This window comes from Ceratotherium simum, chromosome 7, assembly GCF_057802395.1.
Source record: "Ceratotherium simum simum isolate JZ-2026a chromosome 7, ASM5780239v1, whole genome shotgun sequence".
Taxonomy (NCBI): Eukaryota; Metazoa; Chordata; class Mammalia; order Perissodactyla; family Rhinocerotidae; genus Ceratotherium; species Ceratotherium simum.
In genome coordinates this window covers 31,266,469-31,287,159 of record NC_141906.1, presented here as the reverse complement: position 1 = coordinate 31,287,159, position 20,691 = coordinate 31,266,469, and the positions used below count along the sequence as shown (strand labels likewise).

The 20,691-nt window shown below is 43.2% G+C and overlaps 1 protein-coding gene across 1 annotated transcript in view; it reads right to left on the bottom strand.

The window, feature by feature from the left end:
- The window catches only part of RNF169 (ring finger protein 169), an 83,416-nt gene extending 77,136 nt beyond the window's left edge, over positions 1 to 6,280 (bottom strand). The window contains exon 1 of the mRNA XM_087433454.1: positions 5,771 to 6,280. Coding sequence (XP_087289580.1) covers positions 5,771 to 6,272 — 502 coding nt within the window. The 5' untranslated portion in view covers positions 6,273 to 6,280. The remainder of the gene's footprint in view (positions 1 to 5,770) is intronic.
- Positions 6,281 to 20,691: the final 14,411 nt, after the last annotated feature.

The window sequence follows — 20,691 nt, the reverse complement described above, 5'->3', positions numbered from 1 at the left end:
CCTCCTTCCACTCTCCCACCTGTACTCTATGCTCCAACCACTCCTATTTACAATCCCTAGAACTCTCCTTGTTGTTTCATATTCCTATGCTTTTAAATGTACTGATTTCCCTCATCTTTATCCTGCCCTCATCCACCTACTGAATACTCATGGCCAAGTGTCTGCCTTTCACTGAAGCCATTCCTGACGGATCCAAGCTGGGTTCTCTTCTTTGTGAAAATAGCTAACATTTATTCAGCTCTTAAATACCAAGCATTCTAACAACTCATTTAGTCTTAACAATAACCTTACAATTTTGCTACTATCACTTTCCCCATTTTCAAACTGAGGAAACTAAGGTACAGACAGGTTAAGCAATGTGCCCAATAGCACACAGCTATAAATGGCAGAGGTGGAAACATAGGTGGTCTGTCTCCAGATCCTGCTCCATTAATTGCTCTATTAATATATACCACGTTGCCTTGTACAATTATATCTTGCATTACAGTTATAACTGCATTATACCACATTTCGGTTGCATGTTTATATACCAATCTTCCCAACTACACTGACTTTAAGAGACAGAATCATGTTTTATTTCTATTTGAAGCTGCACTGCCTAGCACAGAGGCCTCAAATGGTTACTGAATACTGAAGGAAACACCACGCAGCCACTGCTTTAGTCCAGCCCCTCTTCATCTCTTGCCTGAACTACTAAGACAGTCCCCTAACTAGACGTCCTTCCTCCAGTTTCTACTCACATCTTTCCTCCACACTCCAACCAATGTTGTCTTTCTAAAGCACATTATGACGATGTCATTCCACTACTTAAAATCTTTAAGGGCTCTGCACTGTCTATAGGATAGTCTCAAATTCTTTTAGTGTGACATACCATGCCCTTCACGACCTGACTTCTGCAGTCTCTTCTCTTCTCCTTGCCTACTCCAGTCCCACATTCCATCTATATTTAACTGCTTGTCAGCCCCTGAATACACCAAGTGCCTTCATGCCTTGGTACATGCAGGTTCTTCTGCCTAGAATGGCCATCCCCTCCTCCCTCACCTGGTGAATTCCTCCTTTTTTCAACATACAGCTCAAATACCTTCCTCGAGTTTCCTCCAGACTGTCAGTTATCCCATTCCTATACTCTGTTGGCATTATGCATTTACCTCATTTACCACTTTGTACTGTTATTTGATAAGGTGTGTTTCCCCAACCAGACTGGAATCTTAAAGAACAGGGACCATGTCTTATTCACCATTTTTATTGTATCATCTTACACAGTGTGTAACCCAAAAATGCTCATTGAATTAAAGGAATGAAACTTGACAGATATATCCTACATCCTACACTCAAGCAAACTCAGATATAAATGAATTCAAGGTAGGCAACTCTTCCAAGATTAACTGCAAGTTAGACAGGGAGTGGAAATATGAACGAACAAAAACAAATACCTCCTGAGTTCCTGCTGGTCACTCAATCCTGAATTCTATAGAATGGAACTATTCCTTCAATGGTATTAATGTTTACTTGGTGAGGTAATCTCATCCTGAGTCTTAAAAACACATAAGCACAAGTCAAATGTTTCCTGCATTAGTATAACACATAAACACACTCTCAAATTCTGGAGTATGTGTCATTAAGGATAAAAAGTTGAGTCATTTTATATATTTTAAAACAAATCATTACGACAAGGGAAATTCCTGTCCTTTTACACTACAGTCACATGACTTCATTATTCATTAGTCCTAAACGCAATTTAGGCTGCACACATAGCAAACATTGTCTGCCAACTGAGTAATAAACCAGAACTACTTGTTTTTCACAGAAAGAGGAAATTTTGTAAACGTATAAATGTTAACCCTAAGTGAACAAGGAGATTGGGGTGGGGTAAAGAGGAGGGATAAATGAGGTACTATTCAATTTTTTTGATCTATTCAATTTTTTAAATGTACTTTATAAATTAAAAAAAAAAAAATTTAACTGCCAGTTTAAAAGATTCATCAGCCTTTGTCCAGCTTTTCTCTTCAATTATTACCCATGGCAGAAGAAAAAGAACTGTCCTAAAAAGGCCTTGGTTTCAAGTTCAAAGGTAGTATAATTTAGAATGATCATCCTTGATTTCAAATCAAAGACTAAAAGAATTCTTAAAATTCATTATTATCAATGAGGCTTAAGTGTTGCTATTGTATGCAGTTGCAAAACTACCCATATACACCTGTGTGGTAAATTTTCTTTTTTTAAATCAGTAGACTAGGACTGTCTCTAAATTTGGAATATAAGCTCCAACAGGGAGAGATCTTTGACTATTTCACTCACTGACGTCTCTCAAGGACCTAGAAGAATACCTGGCACAGAGTAGGCATTCATTACATACTTGCTGAACACTGCTCAAGATGGTCCAAATACTTAATATGTCAATATATACAATGAGCCACAGATCCTCAAAGAACATAAAGTCGAACTCTGGGTTCCTCTTGAAGTGATCACTGACTTAGCCTTCACATACAGTGTTGCCAAAAACAACTGATACTACATACAAAAGCAAATTGACAATGCACATAAGCATAAAATAAAACATTTTTCACAGGAGTCATTAAGGTTCTGAACTTTAAAGCTCGACAAGCTGGCAAAAACCAAAAATGTCACCGGCACAATCAAAATTTTCAACAAGCACAAAATTTGCACTTTAATAGAAAATTCAATTCTAAAAGAGTCATGGGGCTTCAACAATAACAAAAAATTGTAACAATTTCACTTAAACAGCAGTGCTTTTACTACAAAATTTCATTTCCAGTATTATAAAGCAGGCCTGAAATTTCTTTTATCAATTGACCTAATTATGCCAAAAGAATACTGCTAAGCAATATATTTCTGAATATACCTAAAATTGATAATTCTGTTGCTGTTTCCCACTCCTAAAAGCACAATGTAAACATTTACGAAACTGCTATTTTTAGTTTTCCCTATTAAAAGCCATCATGAGCATTTAACTGTGAATTAGGCTATGTTTTAGCCCTTATTTATGGGTTACCCTTTGACCCCTTGTTTATCTGCTACGATGACCTTTAGCTGGTCACTCTCTTCTCTCTTCTGGGCCTCAGTTCTCTCTTCTGTAGAATGAGGGACGGGAGTTAAAACAATGGTTCTTAACTCTTTTTGCAACCCTTTGAGAATCTGGTGAAAGCTACAGGTGACCTCTTCATAAAAACGCACATACACACTTAAATAACAATTTAATAAACAACTTTTGATAATAGCAAACGATTGGAAACAACCTAAATGTCCAATAGATGGTTAAGTGAATTATGCTATATCTATTCAATGAAATTCCTTGCAACTGTAAGTAGAATAAAGAAACCTTCTATGTACGAGTATGAAAAGATTTCCATCGTGTATTGTTATATGAAAAAAGCAAGTTACAGAACAGTGTGTATAATATACAACCTTTTGTGTAAAAAGATCAATAAATAGGGGCCAGCCCGGTGGTGTAGTGGTTAAGTTCGCATGCTCCACTTTGGCGGCCCTGGGTTCGCTGATTCTGATCCTGGGTGCAGACCTATTCACCGTTCATCAAGCCATGCTGTGGCAGCGTCCCATATACAATGTAGAGGAAGACTGGCACAGGTGTTAGCTCAGGGACAATTTTCCTCAAGCAAAAAGAGGAAGACTGGCAACAGATATTAGCATAGGGACGATCTTCCTCACCAAAAATAAATAAATAAATAAAAAATAAAATAAATATATTTGAATTTCCATGTATAGGCATAAAGAAACTGTGGAAGAAGAAACAAGAATCTTTGGTGGGAGTGGGAGATAAGAAAAGGGGTAGGAGGAACCTTTTCATTGTATACTTTCTTATATTTTTGTTTGAATTATGTGAATGCATTGCCTATTAAAATTTTTTTTTTTAAATACTGTATATAACTTCAAGAGGTCCAGACAACCTGCTGAAGCTAGAAGATAATTTCCAAACTCTATTCAGCAATATTCTTCTATAATACTTTGACTTAATAAGCATGTAATTACATACACTCAATGATCCAACAAGAACATTTAAGGAAAAATATTTTTCATTATGGTCCTCATATAAACATATAAAGTAATTTGGTGGATACTCAGTGCCTCAATAGATCCTAATTTGGAATCTCATTTTATATAATTTTCCTTAATCAGTGATACACTTTATGACAAATTTCTTCAAGAGAAGATGTTTGCACAAATCATCAAGCCATACTCCCTCTCACAGTTCAAAGTTCAGACCTGATATTTCACAAGGGAGTCCAGGCTTTGGAAATAAAAATAGAAATTTCTATTCTATTTGACCATATAATCAATAGTACTAGTAAGGAGATGAGAAAAATACTGTCTTATTTTTGGCCATAATCTCAGAATTTGAAGCAAATTAAACAGCATATGAGATCATCACAGAGCATCCACATATTAGATGTCATTTGGGGAGGCTTTCATCCCTGATTTGAGCAGGAATGAGACGGAATTGGGTTTTCATTCTTAGGCAAGTTACTGGACCTCCTTGGGCTTCAGTTTCATCTGTAAAATGGAAATAAAAGTACCTATCTCATAAGGATGTTGTCAAGCTTAAAAGAAATAACAAGGAACATACAAAAACACAAAAATAAAAGTAAGGTATCCTAGGACAGTGGCAAGTGTCTGACTGCTTGAACCAAAACAGACTGCATTCTGGAACCTGTAGTTTCCAGGGACTGGACATGCATACACAAGCAACGCCTCCTTTCCCCTACTGAAAATAACACAGGGCAGAATTCCCAACACAAAAGGTGCAAATATCAGGCCTTTCCTGATTAGGTTTCTTTAAAATCTCCTCCTAGGTAAGCATCTTTTATCAAAGAGCTGTAGATGTTATGTTGACTGGGTGTGTCTCAAAAAGAGTCCTAAGTTTATAACAGTTTTGTCTTTTAAACAGGGCACTTGCTATGTCAAGCTCAGCACCAAAGAGCGGCAGGCTGCGGGAGATATAGGCAAAGAAGTTAAGGCTGTCCTGCAACACACTTTTAATAGCCAGGATGATGGTAGGAAACCCACGCTGCCATGGAGACAGAAGCAGCCCCTGTCAACCGTTTCCATTCCCAGATTTCCATTTCCAAAACTTTTAAATCCGATCGAGCTTTCTGTGTCGAGCTGTACTGAAGCCTATTAGTAGTAGTAGTATAAATATAAAATAGCCGTCATTTATGGCTTCCTCACTATGTACCAAGCTCTGAGTTAAGCATGCATGTCTCAAGATTTTGTGAAAACTGCACATCCGAGCTCATTCCCTCAACCCACTCTACTCTCAAGTCTGAAAGGCTCCCTTCACATCCTCAAATTCAACCTGCCCCCTAAACTCCGGATACTCCACACTAACCCATTCAGGCCCAGGAGTCACATCTCTACAAGCAATTCGACCCCAAGCTCTTCCCCCAACACGAAACCAAGCACTTCTCTGATCCTCCAGGGCCCCCGCAAAGTTCAGCGCCCTCCTTCCACACACCAACCTGGCTCTAACTTGTTACAAGAATGCTATGGTTCCCTCCAAACTTCTGACTCGCGTAAAGCGCAGGACCCTTCACTGCCCCTCCAAATCCACCGCGTCCGTACTTCATTCCGAAGTTCAAATTTCAGAAACAGACACTGCACCTGGGCAGAGCCCGGTTCAACCCCACAGCACTCTCCACCCTGCTCGCGTAGGGCCTGGGACCCTCCACCCCCTAACGAGGCTGGGCCGGGCGCGCGGCCTCGGTCCGGACCCCAAGGGGAGGGGAAGCTCCACCTGGCTCCGCGGGCGCGGCGCGCGGCTCCTGCTCCGGCCTGGGCCCCGCGGCGGCCGCGCCCCCGTCCCGGCGCGGGCGGCAGCGCTCGGGCTGGCTGCGGCGGGCGCGCTCGCCCAACACCTCTGCGTCGGCCTGGCCGTCGTCGCGGGCCCGACGGCGGGCCCAGCCCGGGCCGCGGGCGCGGCAGCGCGGGCAGCCTGGGCCCGCGGCGTCGGCGGCGCGTTGGGCGCAGCCTCGGCACAGCGAGTGGCCGCACGGCAGGGCCGCCGCTTCCCCCGGGGTCTCCAGGCACCCGGCGCAGCCCGACTCCTCCGGCCGCGGCGGTGGCGGCGGCTGCAGCAACGGCGGCGGCAACACCAGCAGCGCAGGGCCGGAGGCCGGGCCCGGGGCCCCAGTCTTGGCCGCCGCCATCTCGTCACAGCGGCCCCGCCGGCCCCGCCGACTCAGAGCTGCCGCTGCGGCCGCGGAAGAGGCCCGAGTACTCGGACCTGCCGCCGCCATCTTGTTTCCCGTTTGAGGAGAGAGTCCGTTGCGAGGGAGAAGAGTAGAGGGCGGGGCGGGGCGCAGCGGGGCGGGCAGCGCTATCTGCATATGCATGAGGGGCGGGGCTCCAGGGAGCCCGGCGTAGGCTCTCCCCGGACGTGGTTGGCGGGAGGTGAGACTTTATTAATATTTATTAGTTATCCTTTATATATCCGGTCTTCAAACTCGCCCTTCAGTCTTTGCAGTTTCCTCTTGTTGAAACAAGTGGAGTTGAGAATTGAGGGGATTTATCTGGAAATTCTGAGCGATATTAAACTTTATGAAGTAATTACACTTATTTATCCTACAATACCCTGTTAACTGCGGCTAGAGTGAGTGGGAAGTAGGTGAATTATCCAGAACCCTGCCTCAGTGCTTCATTAGATGTGAGGGTAGCTATTGTGACTGTGACCAGCAACTAACTGCCAAAAATAACAGCTTCTTGTCATCCTCCCTCTCCACGTCCCTTCCTCAAACTCCCCTCCCTTGGCTGGGGAAACCACACTTTCCTGGTTTTTTCCCCACCCCCTCAGCTCTGTCTTAGACTCCTTCCTTGAGCCCTCCCCCTTGTTTGGGGCTTAAATGTGGATGTTCATCTAGGCTCAGGCCGCAGTCCTCTTCTCACTGTTTGCGTGTGCCCTTCCCTCGCCTCACAGTTTCTTTCAGCTGAAACTCCCACCTTGTTACCTGCAGTCCACACCTCTGGAGTCCAGCCCTGCATATTCAGCTGCCTGATGGAAACATCATCTTGGATGTCTGCATCCCTGCTGTGCAACACTCAAGCCGCTGTCTTCTACCTTCCTTTCAAAACAGCTCTTCTTAGTTACCTCATTGTATTAAAGGTACTATCCTCCCAGTTCCTCAAGCTCCAAATCTAGTAATCTTTACTTCTCCTTAATCTCCCACATCTGTCAGTTTCTTAGTCCTGTCAGTTCTCCCACCAAAATGACTTATTTTCCCAGCTATCCTCTCTTCATCCCACTCCCACCGCCCAATTCAGGACTTTTCGTCTCTCCCCTAGATTATTGCAGTAGCTTCTACAGATTATCTCCCTGCCCACAGCCTCTCTTCCTCCAGTTCATCCTCCACAGCTCTTAGAGTTGTTTCCTAAAGGACAGCTCTGACCATGTCACTCCTACTTAGGCTAGTCACCAGGTGAGGTACTTAGACTTTGATGCCAGACCCTTTCTGGATGCAGAGGGTGGAGTCTATCTATGGTCCTCTGATAGAGAGATGGTTCTACTGTAGCAGTTCTCCCACCCTTTGCTTTTTTGCACTAAGGTAGATTTGGAGCGGGAAGGCATTAAGCAAATGGCATTTCCTGTTGGGAATCCCTATAGGAAAGCACAAGTTTTGTAAGGAGAACAAAATTAAAAAAGCAACATAATGTAATGGAAGGCATCGGAGGCCCTGGGTTTCCATGCGATTGCCTGGAAACAGTGCCTGAGCTGGTGGTAAACCAATCCAAGGCAGAGTGACTGGTGGAAGGCAGCAGGAAAAAGAAAAAAGTGGATTCCCAAGATGAGAACCAGATGACTAAAGGACAATCGAGAATTGAAGAAGGGTCAGTGAGTAATTGAAACAAGGGCTTGTGTGCGCAGAGGCCCAGACGGTCAGAATCCTGCCCAACGCAGAAGTATGGCCTGAGCTGGACTGTCCTCTCTCCAGGGCTCCTCCTCCTCTCACTCCCCACTTGAGGTACTTGAGGACGCCTCACTCCGATTCTGACAAGGGAGGCCTGTGGTCCAGAGATGAAGCCAACAACCCTTAGAAACAGGCTGCTCACTCTTGACAGTTTGGGGCTCTTAATCGGAAGCCTATTTACTGTTGGAGGAGCTGAACCACAGAAGTGTAGCATGTTTTCCTGGATACAAATAAAGACAGGAAATTTCCTTCTGCAGAGGAAAAAAGCAAGAGGTCTGAGTAGCCCTAGACCAAAAGCCAGGAGATCTGAGATTGGTGCTCGCCCCTTTCCCCCCTTCATTAACTCATTGTGTGATTCAAAGAGGTAGCTTCTCTCTGGGCCTCAATCTCCTCATCTTTCAAACAAGATATTGGAATTCAGCAGTTCTCAACCTGGGATGCACCCCAGAAAGACACATTCACACACCAAAGTCCTACCTCAGATCTACTGAACCCCAAAACTGAGGGTGGGATGGTAGCATGGGTATTTTTTAATGCCATAGGAATTCTAATGAGTACTCCTAGATAAGACCACTACAACAGATAAATTGAAAAGTCTCTTCTAGCTCTAACATTCTGGAAGTCTGACTCCCAATTTTTAGTTTCTTCCCTCCTCTATGATCTTGCCAAAGTAATCTTATCAAAGCAGTAGCAATGACAGAAGGCAGGCAAATCTAAGAAATCTGGAGAGTTGACAACTATGTGGGAAAATGCGGGAGATAAGGATAATTCTCAAGTTTCAAGCCTAGGACGCTGAGATGATGATCACAATCGACAACTGACAAAAACAGAATAACTGGAAAGCAAAATCAGTCTGGAAGATGAGGGCATGGTGGATGTTTTGTTTAGTTTAGTTTACCATCAGCACCCAAACCTCCTTCCTGCTTGTGGGAGTGCCCCGTTCTGAGCAGTATCGATGAGACTAGGGAAGCTGAAGCAGGGGGATACTCTTCTGATCCTGCCCCCTAGCAGCCAGGACATGACATATGACCCAGGTTCAGCCACCTGGCCACTCCTCTCTGAACTTTGAATCTTCAGGGAATGAGGCGAAGACATATTGACAGGTTTCAACAGAGACACTAGTTGTCCAACTGCAATGGGTCCCTGATGGGGGTTGGAGGTGAGGGGTGGTATCCCTACCACGGTGAGGGTGGACATGCCAGATTGTTCTTGAGGCATGAACTTGGTTGTGGTGCCTGCTGCCTGGCCTTCCTAGATTACAACCCATTTTCCATATCCGACTCTCCAGCCTTCCTTGTCAACTCTCTGTGTCCTTTCAGTAAATTCCCTTTTTTCTCTAAATCACTCACAATCTTGTTTGCATCGAAGTACTCTGAGACATTGATTTGTTGTTTTGGAAGTATCACCTGAAAACAGTTGTCAAGAGTGCTTTGTAAGTTATAAAACAATCTAGGAAGCTTCGTCTGGCAGCCTAGAGTAGAACAGGCCTGAATTGTATGTATTGCTTTTTTTCTCAGACCCCACCTGTACCACAGACCACCAAGGGAGGAGGGACTCACAGACTCACTTTAATGCAAGCATCAAGGATGCCAACTGGGACAGATAGCAGTGCAGCCACACCTACCACGGCTTCCTCTCCAGCTGCTTTTGCTCTGCCCTCCTGCCATACTTTCCGAGGACTGCATTGCTGCCCAAATTCCCGGCCATCCTTCTCATAATGTGCCTATCTAAACAGCTCTCCATAGTTCCGTACCACCACCACCCCCTCAGTGCTCATCCACATCACTGCTAAGCTGTCCCTCTTCCCTCCAGCTGGAGGCTCCAGCTTCTCCCTGTGGGATGGAAAGACTCAGATGTGAAGCAAGGCCATTCGGCCTAGTTCCAGGTGGTGACAGGCTGTTTCTCCCTGCAGACCCAAGAACCCTTCTTGCCAGCCCAGGTGCTGAGGCCATCCTGAGACCTCAGACGTTTAGGAAGGAGAAGGATCAGTCCCTCAGGCCACCCAGTGCCGCCTCTCCTTTACCCTCCTCGTGTCTTCGGGTAGCGTCTTCTCCCTGTACTTTCCTCCCTCCATCCGGATTTCCCCCTGAGATTTTGCCCCTTCCCTTTTGCTTTAAAGATTCTTGCTACATTCTTACTATCGCTCATCTTCAGTTCCTTCCCTTTTGTTTCAGAGGAAGAAGTAGTTCTTTTCGCAAAGCTAAACCCTCTACCTGTCATCTTTCCAGCCTCCTGCAGACTCTTTCCAAACACTCTACAAACACAGTGAAAACTTGGTCCTTGCCCCTCTCAAGGTCACAGCCTAACAGAGAGGCAAAAGTATAAATAAATAATTATAACAGAAAAAAAAAGGATTGTAACAGAATTACAAGCTTTATAACTAAGAAATACAAGATGCTGCGGAAGCAGAGGGCAAAGATGGGGGGTGGCAGGAGGTAAAGTTTTCACAGACGAGGGGACATTTGAGCTCTGTTTGGAAGGATGAAGAGGAGTTCACCAGATAGACAGAGGTGAAGGCATTCCAGGCTGAGGGAAAATAAGAGCAGAGGCACAAAGGTGTACAAGTTCAGGATCTGTGTGGGGCTGATAAGGAATTCGATGTGGCTAGAACGTTGGGCTGGACATTAGGCTAGAAAATTAGAAAGAAAAGGAACTAGAATTTATGGAGCAACTACCATCTGCTAAGCACATGCTAAGCAATAATGTATTTATCTCATTAAACTTAAATTAACCCTGTGAAGTGGATATATTGTTATCTCCATTTTACATATTGGCAGACCATTGAAAGATTTAATATTTGGACCAAGGGAGTATTATGTATGGATTTATATTTTATAAGGGTAACTCTCAATCCTATAATTATCAGTGAGGAATGAAAATAATCTAAGCAGACTTCATCCCACTCCTATGGAGTTGAGATCTCGTTAGAGAAAGTCCAGTGCAGCTAACATTCATTTATTCAACAAATATCTGTTGAGTACCTACTCCGTGGCAGGATAGTATAGGTGCTGAGAATTCAGCAGCAAACAAGGCAGGCAAGATACGGATGCTAAACCAGTTTTTGTGGGGCCAGCTTTAGCCACAGTGTTTAGCACATTCCAGATGCTGTGGAGTGAATGAATGTTATCCCCTTAGTTATGCCTTTAATGTTTAGCAAGGTTTGAAATACAGCGCATTGTCAGAAAATAAAAAATTCTGTTTAACAAACAAGCACATTGGTGGAGAAAAATAGTTCTTTAATTTTTTTAAATTTCCCCTTTTTTCAAAGAGGCTTATGCATGCCTATGTTCACTGCAGCGTTATTCACAATAGCCAACCTAAGTGGAAGCAACCTAAGTGCCCATCAACTGATGAATGGATAAAGAATACAATGGATACATATACAATGGAATACTACTCAGCCATAACAAAGAAAAAATCGTCCCATTTGCAACAACATGGATGGACCTTGAGGGTACTACATTAAGCGAAATAAGCTAGACAGAGAAAGACAACCACTGTATAATTTCACTCATATGTGGAAGATAAACACGTGGACAAAGAGGACAGATTAGTGGTTACCAGAGGGGAAGGGGGTTAGAGGTGGACATAAGGGGTAAAGGGGCACATATGTATGGTGACTGACAAATAAGAATGTACAACTGAAATTTCACAGTGTTATAAACTGTTAAGACCTGAATAAAAAAAATTCTCCTTTAGATACCTGTAAATCCACCTAGAATCAGCAACTGGTCTCACTCTCTCTCTCTGCACCTCCCTCCCATCCCTGGGTCTTTCTTCCTCTCTTCCCCACCCTCAGAGTCCCTATTCTTCTTCCTCTAGGTTCTGGCCCAAGAGTCCAAGCAACCAATTCTCTCTTTGATTTAGTTGTTCTTTTCTTTGAGGAAATAGAGGTGGCTTTAAGAAGTACTTTAGGTTCAACATATAGAAAATGAGGAACAAAATGGGCAAATGGCCCTCCCTGACCCCACTTCTGAGTGAGACACCTAACAGACAAACTTTTCTCTGCTGCTGTTGACCACCATTTACACTGTAAGTCGCCTGTCTTATTGTAGTCGAATCTGTCTCTTCTCCTCATCTCACCAAAGAAGTTCTACTACCGTCACTTTGTCTGGACCAAGTGCCCCGGAAAGAGGGGCTCATGGCCCTACTCCAGGAAAAGAGTGAGAAGGAGAGAAAACCCCCATTTTGTCATAAATAAATAGTTACACAGTTACACTGACCAGAACAAAGAATTTGCCTCAGAAGAGAGCATTGTGATGGGAGCAGAAGAAAAAGTCAGGGAGGCTACAAAAACAGCTTCCCAAAGACTGACTTCCTCTGGTTTGGAAAGAAACAGATACAAGATGGGTTTGGCCGGATGCTGAGAACAAAGAGCATGATCTCCCAAGTTCTTTCATCCTGAAGGAGGATCAGATTCTATACCAGTCTGCCAGGGACCAGTGGGAAACCTGATTGGTTGTCTCCTGGAATGGTCGTTGTCCCACAGTTCTTTGTTTACTAGGCTCTGAGCTCTGCTGTCTCCATCCCTGGGAAAAGCCTACAGCCACGTCTCCCGGGACTGTGATGTTGCCGAGCGACCACCAGGGGGCAAACGGAGACTACAGTGTTCTCCCCACCATCTCTTCCACCCAGTTTCCATGGAGCCAGACTCAGAATGTCAGAGCTGGAATCAGCTTCAGAAATCATCCAAGGCTTCTGATCAAACATCTTCATTTACAGGGAAGAAAACCAAGGTCCACAGATAAGAAGTAATTTATGAATGCCACATAGTGAGTTAATGGTAAAGTAGGAACCAGAAACCAAGTCTCCTGGCTACTCCAGTCCTATTCATGTTCCACCACACCAAGCTTTCACCTGTCTCATATTTAATTCTAGAATACATTGCTTTTTTTGTGTGTGAGGAAGATCAGCCCTGAGCTAACATCTGCCAATCCTCCTCTTTTTGCCGAGGAAGACAGGCCCTGGGCTAACATCTGTGCCCATCTTCCTCCACTTTATGTGGGACGCCGCCATAGCATGGCCTGACAAGCGGTGCATCGGTGCGCGCCCGGGATCCGAACCCAGGCTGCCAGCAGTGGAGCGTGCGCACTTAACCGCTACGCCACTGGGCTGGCCCCTGGAATACATTGCTTTTTAATAATACCTTTTGTGAAAAAGACTTATCTCTTTAATTGGATTGTCAGTCCCTGGGACCAGGGACCACGTTTTGACCAGCATTGTACATCTTCTCTTCCAGCACCTAGCAGGCAGCCTATGATTGACACCAGATGGAGGATTTCAACAAATATTGTGAAACTGCTATGTGGCAGGCCCAGCAATGGTTCCTGAGAGTACAGGGATGAAAATGTACTGTCCCGCCCTCAAGGAGCTCACTCTCTAGGGAAGAAGGTAGATATGTCAACAAACATCTATAATTCAGGAGATGAGTCCTAAGGTGCTAAAGGAAGAATGAGAACTCATCAAGAAGGGGAATGGGAATTCCAAAGAGAAGGAATAGCAGAATAAGCCAACGCATGGAGACATGATGACATGGTGTGTTAGGTGAAAATGACTGGCTCTGAGTAGCTGGAGCATAGTATCTATAAGAAGCTGGACTGGGGAGGGAATAGTAAATAAGGCTAGAAAGGATGTTTGAAGTCAGCTGTCAAGTTGATGTCCATTCATTCATTCAACAGACAGTCAGTACCCCAATGTGCCATGCGGCACTGTTGTTGATAATGATGCTTGTGAGATGATAATAAAAGTGAGGGAAGTAATAATAATGATGAAAATACTAATGTGGTTGAATTCCAAGGATTTGGAGTCTTGAGTTTAGGGTTCATTCCTCATGTGAATCAGATAATCCAGATAAGTATTCTATTCTCCATTTACATTTATTTCAAAAAATATTCAGTAAGCTTCTAGTATGTGCTAGGCACTGTTCTAGGAACGAGGAATAAAGTGGTGATCAAGAATTAGGGTCCAGGGCCAGCCCCGTGGCTTAATGGTTAAGTACGTGCACTCCACTACTAGTGGCCCAGGTTCGGATCCCAGGCGTGCACCAATGCACTGCTTCTCCAGCCATGCTGAGGCCACGTCCCACATACAGCACCTAGAAGGATGTGCAACTATGACATACAACTATCTACTTGGGCTTTGCGGGGGAAAAAAAGGGGGAGGATTGGCAATAGATGTTAGCTCAGAGCCTCCTCAGCAAAAAGAGGAGGATTAGCATGGATGTTAGCTCAGGGCTGATCTTCCTCACAAAAAAAAAAAAAAAAAAAAAGAATTAAGGTCCAGACTGTCATGGAGCTTTCATACTCATGGAGGAGGCAGATAATACACAAGAAATACATTTCAGATAATGATAAATGACACAAAGGAAATAAAACAAGTCAGTGTGATAGAAAATGACTGGAGGGGGACTACATCAAACTAAAAAGCTTCTGCACGGCAAAGGAAACCATCAACAAAATGAAAAGACAACCTAACAATTGGGAGAAGATATTTGCAAACCATACATCTGATAAGGGGTTAATCTCCAAAATATACAAAGAACTCATGCATCTCAACAACAAAAAAACTAACAACCCAATTAAAAAATGGGCAAAAGACCTGAACAGACATTTCTCCAAAGAAGATATACAGATGGCCAACAGACACATGAAAAGATGTTCAAAATCATTAACTATCAGGGAAATGCAAATCAAAACTACAATGAGATATCACCTCACGCCCTTCAGAATGGCTATAATTAACAAGACAGGAAACAACGTGTGTTGGAGAGGATGTGGAGAGAAGGGAACTCTCATACACTGCTGGTGGGAGTGCAAACTGGTGCAGCCACTATGGAAAACAGTATGGAGATTCCTCAAAAAATCAAGGATAAAACTACCATATGATCCAGCTATTCCACTGCTGGGTATTTATCCAAAGAACTTGAAAACACCAATGCCTAAAGATACATGCACCCCTGTGTTCATTGCAGCGTTATTCACAATAACCAAGACTTGGAAGCAATCTAAGTGCCCATCAAGGGACAAATGGATAAAGAAGATGTGGTATATATACACAATGGAATACTACTCAGCCATAAGAAACGATGAAATCCAGCCATTTGTGACAACATGGATGGACATTGAGGGTATAATGCAAAGTGAAATAAGTCAGAGGGAGAAGGTCAAATACCATATGATCTCCCTCATTAAGTAGTAGATAATAACAACAATAAACAAACACATAGAGACAGAGATTGGATTGGTGGTTACCAGAGGGGAAAGGGGGAGGGAGGAGGGTGAAAGAGATAATTCGGCACATGTGTGTGGTGATGGGTTGTAATTAGCGTTTGGGTGGTGAACATGATGTAATCTATGCAGAAATAGAAGTATAATGATGTACACCTGAAATTTATACAATGTTATAAACCAATATTACTGCAATAAACAAAAAATTAAAAAAAAAAAAGAAAATGACTGGAGGGGGACATCATTAGATAGGTTGGACCAGGGAAATCTCACTGAGGAAGCGACATTTGAGCTGAATGGAGTGTCACCTGGGGAAAAAGCTGAGGGAAGAGCATTCCAAGCAGGAGAAACTTCAAAGGCAAAGACCCTGCGGAGGGACCAGGCAGCTTGGTATACCCAGGGACAGAAAGAAGGCCACTGTGCTAGGGCATAGCAGGGACAAGGAGAATGGTCTGAAGTCAGAGGGTAGGCAGAGGCCAGGTCATGGAGGGATTTACAAAATATAGTAAAGGGTTTGGATTTTAGTCTAAGCGCAATGAAAAGGTTTTAAACAAGGAAGTGACATTACTGATTTACATTTTTAAAAGATAACTCTGGTGGCTCTCCATTCCCACTTTTGGGTGGATACAGTGATACCACCATCTGGCTAGGGGACCCAAGCTATATGGCACTGTTCTCTGGCACTCGAGCTACATCTTAACAGACCTATGGAAAGAAGTCTCTGAGGGCAAACTGCTTTTCTGAAGGCCCCTGAGCATGGAGGAGGCAGGAGCAGAAGTTCCCTCCTCCTTGTTGCTAGGTTAGCGAAGATGCCTGCAGTAGGGGAGGCCTCTGGTCAGTAGCAGAGCTTAGGGCCTGGATGAAGGACCATGCTACTCCATATCTTCCACTGAAGACACTTTGTCCCTACTCCGTTTGCCTCATGAAGGCTCTGTGAAATTAAGGGCTATGTGTTCCCCCATCCTGGTTTCCTGATAACTTCTGCATCAGAATTTCTGTATGCAAGCTGTCCTGGGAAGAGAGGGCCCACTGAAGGAGAAAAAAGACTTGGGAATACTCACATAGCCATATAAGAACCCATACAAATAAATACAGGTGAGCCTCACTTTAAGAAGATCCATTCACTCATTCACACAAATATTTATGAGCACACACAATGCACAAACATTTATTAAAGCCGACTGTATGCACAATATCTGGAGATCCAGAGGAATATGTCCTAAAATAATAATAGGTTTTAAATAAATATTTGTTACATGGATAAGTAACTCTGACCTGGCTGAAGGGCAGGAGTAGAGTGGGGATTGTTCACTTTACAAACAAGTTAAGTTGGACAGTTCCTTTAAATAAGACTTTCCTCTTCATGTAGCTAAATTGGACCCAGCTTTAAAGAGTCAATTTGTTCACCCCTTTCAGGACATCATCAAGTAAAGGCAGTGTATGGCGACTACAGTTAATAACACTGTACTGCATATTTGAAAGTTGCTGAGAGAGTAGATCTTAAAAGTTCTCATCACAAGAAAAAAAAATTCTGTAACTATGTGTGGTGATGGATGTTAACTAGACTTATTGTGGTGATCACTTCACAATATATACAAATATTGAATTATTATGTTGTACACTTGAAACTAATATAAAGTTTATGTCAATTATACCACAATTAAAAAAAAAAAGTAAAGGCAGGGGCCAGCCCAGTGGCGTAGTGGTTAAGTTCGTGCGCTCTGCTTTGGTGGCCCGGGGTTCGCAGGTTCAGATCCTGGGTGTGGACCTACGCATCGCTTGTCAAGCCACACCGTGGCAGGCGTCCCACATATAAAGTAGAGGAAGATGGGCACAGATGTTAGCCCAGAGCCAATCTTCCTCACCAAAAAGAGGAGGATTGGCAACAGATGTTAGCTCAGGCTAATCTTCCTCACCAAAAAAAAAAAGTAAAGGCAGTGTACTAAAACTGGTTTGTAAGGGCTCAGGAGTGCTGAATGTTAAATTTTCAGGAATTTTGCAAGCTGGTTGTTAAACACAATCATTACTAAACGTTAAATTATATAAATTTACAATAAAATAAGTTATATTGAAAACATTCAAACTCATCCCTTGTAATTATTTTACTATCAATGTTCTTGAGATTATTTACATCTATTGGATCTGTATGATGGAAATACTACATAATGGTGTTCTATTGGGCATCTCTTCTCAACTGCACATTCAATGATGTCACACTGGCAGCTTGAAATTGGCCATAGTGGGACTATTTACACCACAGAAACTGGCAACTCCTATACACCAAAGCTTTTTTTCCCCTGGAGAGCTGGTTGTTAAACATTTACCAGCACACCACTGGTTTAGAGTCTTTATTATGTAGTTCTCTTATATTAACTCTGTTATGGTGAATCTGCTTTTAGAATCTTACGTACAGAATTAAGTGGACTGGGTTAAGACGTCTTTCCTTGACACTGATCTCTCTGATGCTTATCCCTACGCTAATTTTACATAATCAAGCAGCTGCAGCGCAGGCCTTTTAGCCACAAACAACATGTCACAAGAGGACTATTTGAAGGAACAAGGATATTATTCAACAAAGCTTTATTTAGCAGCTACTATGTGCAAAGCTGTGTGCTGAAGGCTAGGGAAGATATTAGATAGCACAGTGCCTGACACAGCATTGGCCTTCAATAAATATTGGATGAATGAAGAAGTAGCAATTACACTGACCCTGGAAAAATAAGCTTGCCAGACAGACAAGAGTGGCAAGAGGGATGACATGAGAAGAAACAGTCTGTGCAGAGGCGTGGGGGGCAAAAGAGCTCAGCGCATTTGAAAAGAGAGCAAGTTTAACGTGGCATGAGGGGTCCCGGGGCCAGAACTCGGAAGGATAAGGGTAGGGAAGAGGGGTTCTCTGCCTCAGATCTCTGTGGGGCTCTCAAAAGACAAAAGGAGTTGGCCTGTTCTATTTAGCCCTGGGGGCAGAGCTAGGAGCAATGAGGGGAGTCACAGAGAATCAGATTTCAGTTAGAGAACTTTCTAACAGAGCTGTCCAGCTGTGCAGTGTGCTGCCTTGGAAGGGGGTGAGCAAGTTCCCTAAGAGAGAAGCAAGGAGGTGCCAGACAAATTTGGTGCAACAAATTGCTATGGGTAGATACATTTTTTTTCCTGAATAGATTTTGGGAGAATTTATCAAATCTCCTTTCTTAAAGGATATTAATAATATTTGGACAACCATCTTCAATAGCAGTTCTACAGAAGACACAGAAACTTTCCTCGAGTGCTTGTTTCTTATGTCAATCATTGATTAAAGCTGAAGGTCGTAGGGGTGCTGAAGGCTCTCCCACGAAAGAATAATATCTTTTCAAATCACTGAGGTCTCTGCTCAGTCATGAAGCAATCATTTATTCAGTATCTTTGTGTGACAGGAACTTTGCTAAGTGCTGGAAATGTAGATATAAATGAAAAAAAGACCCCTGCCCTCACAGTGCAGGGTAGAAATGCAAATAAATATTTACACTCCAATAGCTATAATACAAAGTGTTACCAAAAATTCACTTTGCTCGGGGGACTCAGGGAAGGCCTCAGAGAGGAAGTGACTCAGAGCTGACTTTTGAAAAGTAAAAAGGAATTCACTAGACGAAGGAGGAAAAGATAGTCCAGCAGAAGGAAAACATATACAAAGATAGGGAGGCGTGAAAATACAGGGTCAGTCTAGGGAGGAAAGTGGTTGGTGAAAGTGCTGGGTGGGTGGCAATGGTAAACAGGAAGCAAAATGTGCATGATCTTGAACTCAATGCTAATAATTTTGGATTTTAATCTGTAAATGATAGGAAGCCAATAATGAGGGTTTTTTCCTGTTATTTATCTATTTAATAAACTTTTTTTTGGAAGGATTTTAGATTGACAGAAATGTTGCAAAGATAGTACAGAGTTCTTATCTAAGAACCACATATCTTTCACCCTGTTTCCCCCAGTGTTAACATCTAACATGCCATAGCACATTTGTCAAGACTGAAAAACCAATATTGGTACATTACTATTAACTAAAGTGTAGACTTTATTCACCAGTTTTTCCACTAATGTCCTTTTACTGTCCTAGAATCCAATCCAGGATATCACATTGCATTTAACGTTCTTTATTTTTTATTTCCAATAATGGGTTGTAAGTGGGAAAGTGATGTGATCAGATTTGTCAGTAGACGTGATCAATGTAATTCTTATGGTAGATGTAGGAAAATAGATTGGAGGGCCCAGACTAGGGGTGGAAGACTTATTAAGAGGCTGTTGGGAAAAGGCTGATGATGGCCTGAACTCTGAAGACAGCAAGGATGGAGAAGAGGGTTGACACCTTTTTTGGTCTCATGGTAGAGACCTTTCTTGAAATAGAATGGGCAGGCTGTAGGGGAAGCCAATCTTTTTTTTAATTTTATTGAGGTTGTATGGGCTTATAACATTGTGTAAATTTCAGGTGTTCATTATTATATTTCAGCTGCTGTATAGACTGCATTGTGCTCACCACCAATAGTCTAATTTTTTTTTTTTTTTTTTTTTGCAGGGAAGGATGCGCCCTGAGCTAACATCTGTTGCCAATCCTCCTCTTTTTTTCTTTTCTTCTCCCCAAAGTCCCAGTACATAGTTGTATATCATAGTTGTAAGTCCTTCTAGATCTGTATGTGAGCTGCCACCACAGCATGGCAACTGACAGACGGGTGGTGCGGTCCTGAGACTGGGAAACAAACCCGGGCCATGGGGGTGAGAGCACAGAACTTTAACCACAAGACCACCAGGGCTGGCTCACCAATAGTCTAATTTTTATCTGTCACTATACACATGTGCCCCTTTACCCCTTTCACCCTCCCCCCACACCCTTCCCCCTTGGTAACCACTAATCTGTTCTCTTTATCTATGTGTTTGTTTGTTTATCTTCCACATATGAGTGAAATCATATGGTATTTGTCTTTCTCTGTCTGACTTATTTCACTTAGCATAATACCCTCAAGGTCCATCCATGTTGTTGCAAATGGCATGATTTTGTCCTTTTTTAAGGCTGAGTATACATCACATCTTTATCCATTCCTCTGTTGATGGGCACTTGGGTTGCTTCCAAGTCTTGGCTATTTATTATTTTTTTTTATAATTTTATTTATTTATTTATTTTTCCCCCAAAGCTCCAGCAGATAGATGTATGTCATAGCTGCACATCCGTCTAGTTGCTGTACGTGGGACGCAGCCTCAGCATGGCCAGAGAAGCGGTGCGTCGGTGCGTGCCTGGGATCCGAACCCGGGCTGCCAGCAGCAGAGCACGCGCACCTAACCGCTAAGCCACGGGGCCGGCCCAAGGCTATTTTGAATAATGCTGCGATGAACATAGGGGTGCATATATTGTTTTGAATTATTGATTTCATGTTCTTTGGATAAATACTCAGCAATGGAATAGCTGGATCATATGGTATTTTTATTTTTAATTTTTTGAGATATCTCCATACTATTTTCCATAGTGGCTGCACCAGTTTGCATTCCCACCAGCAGTGTATGAGGGTTTCCTT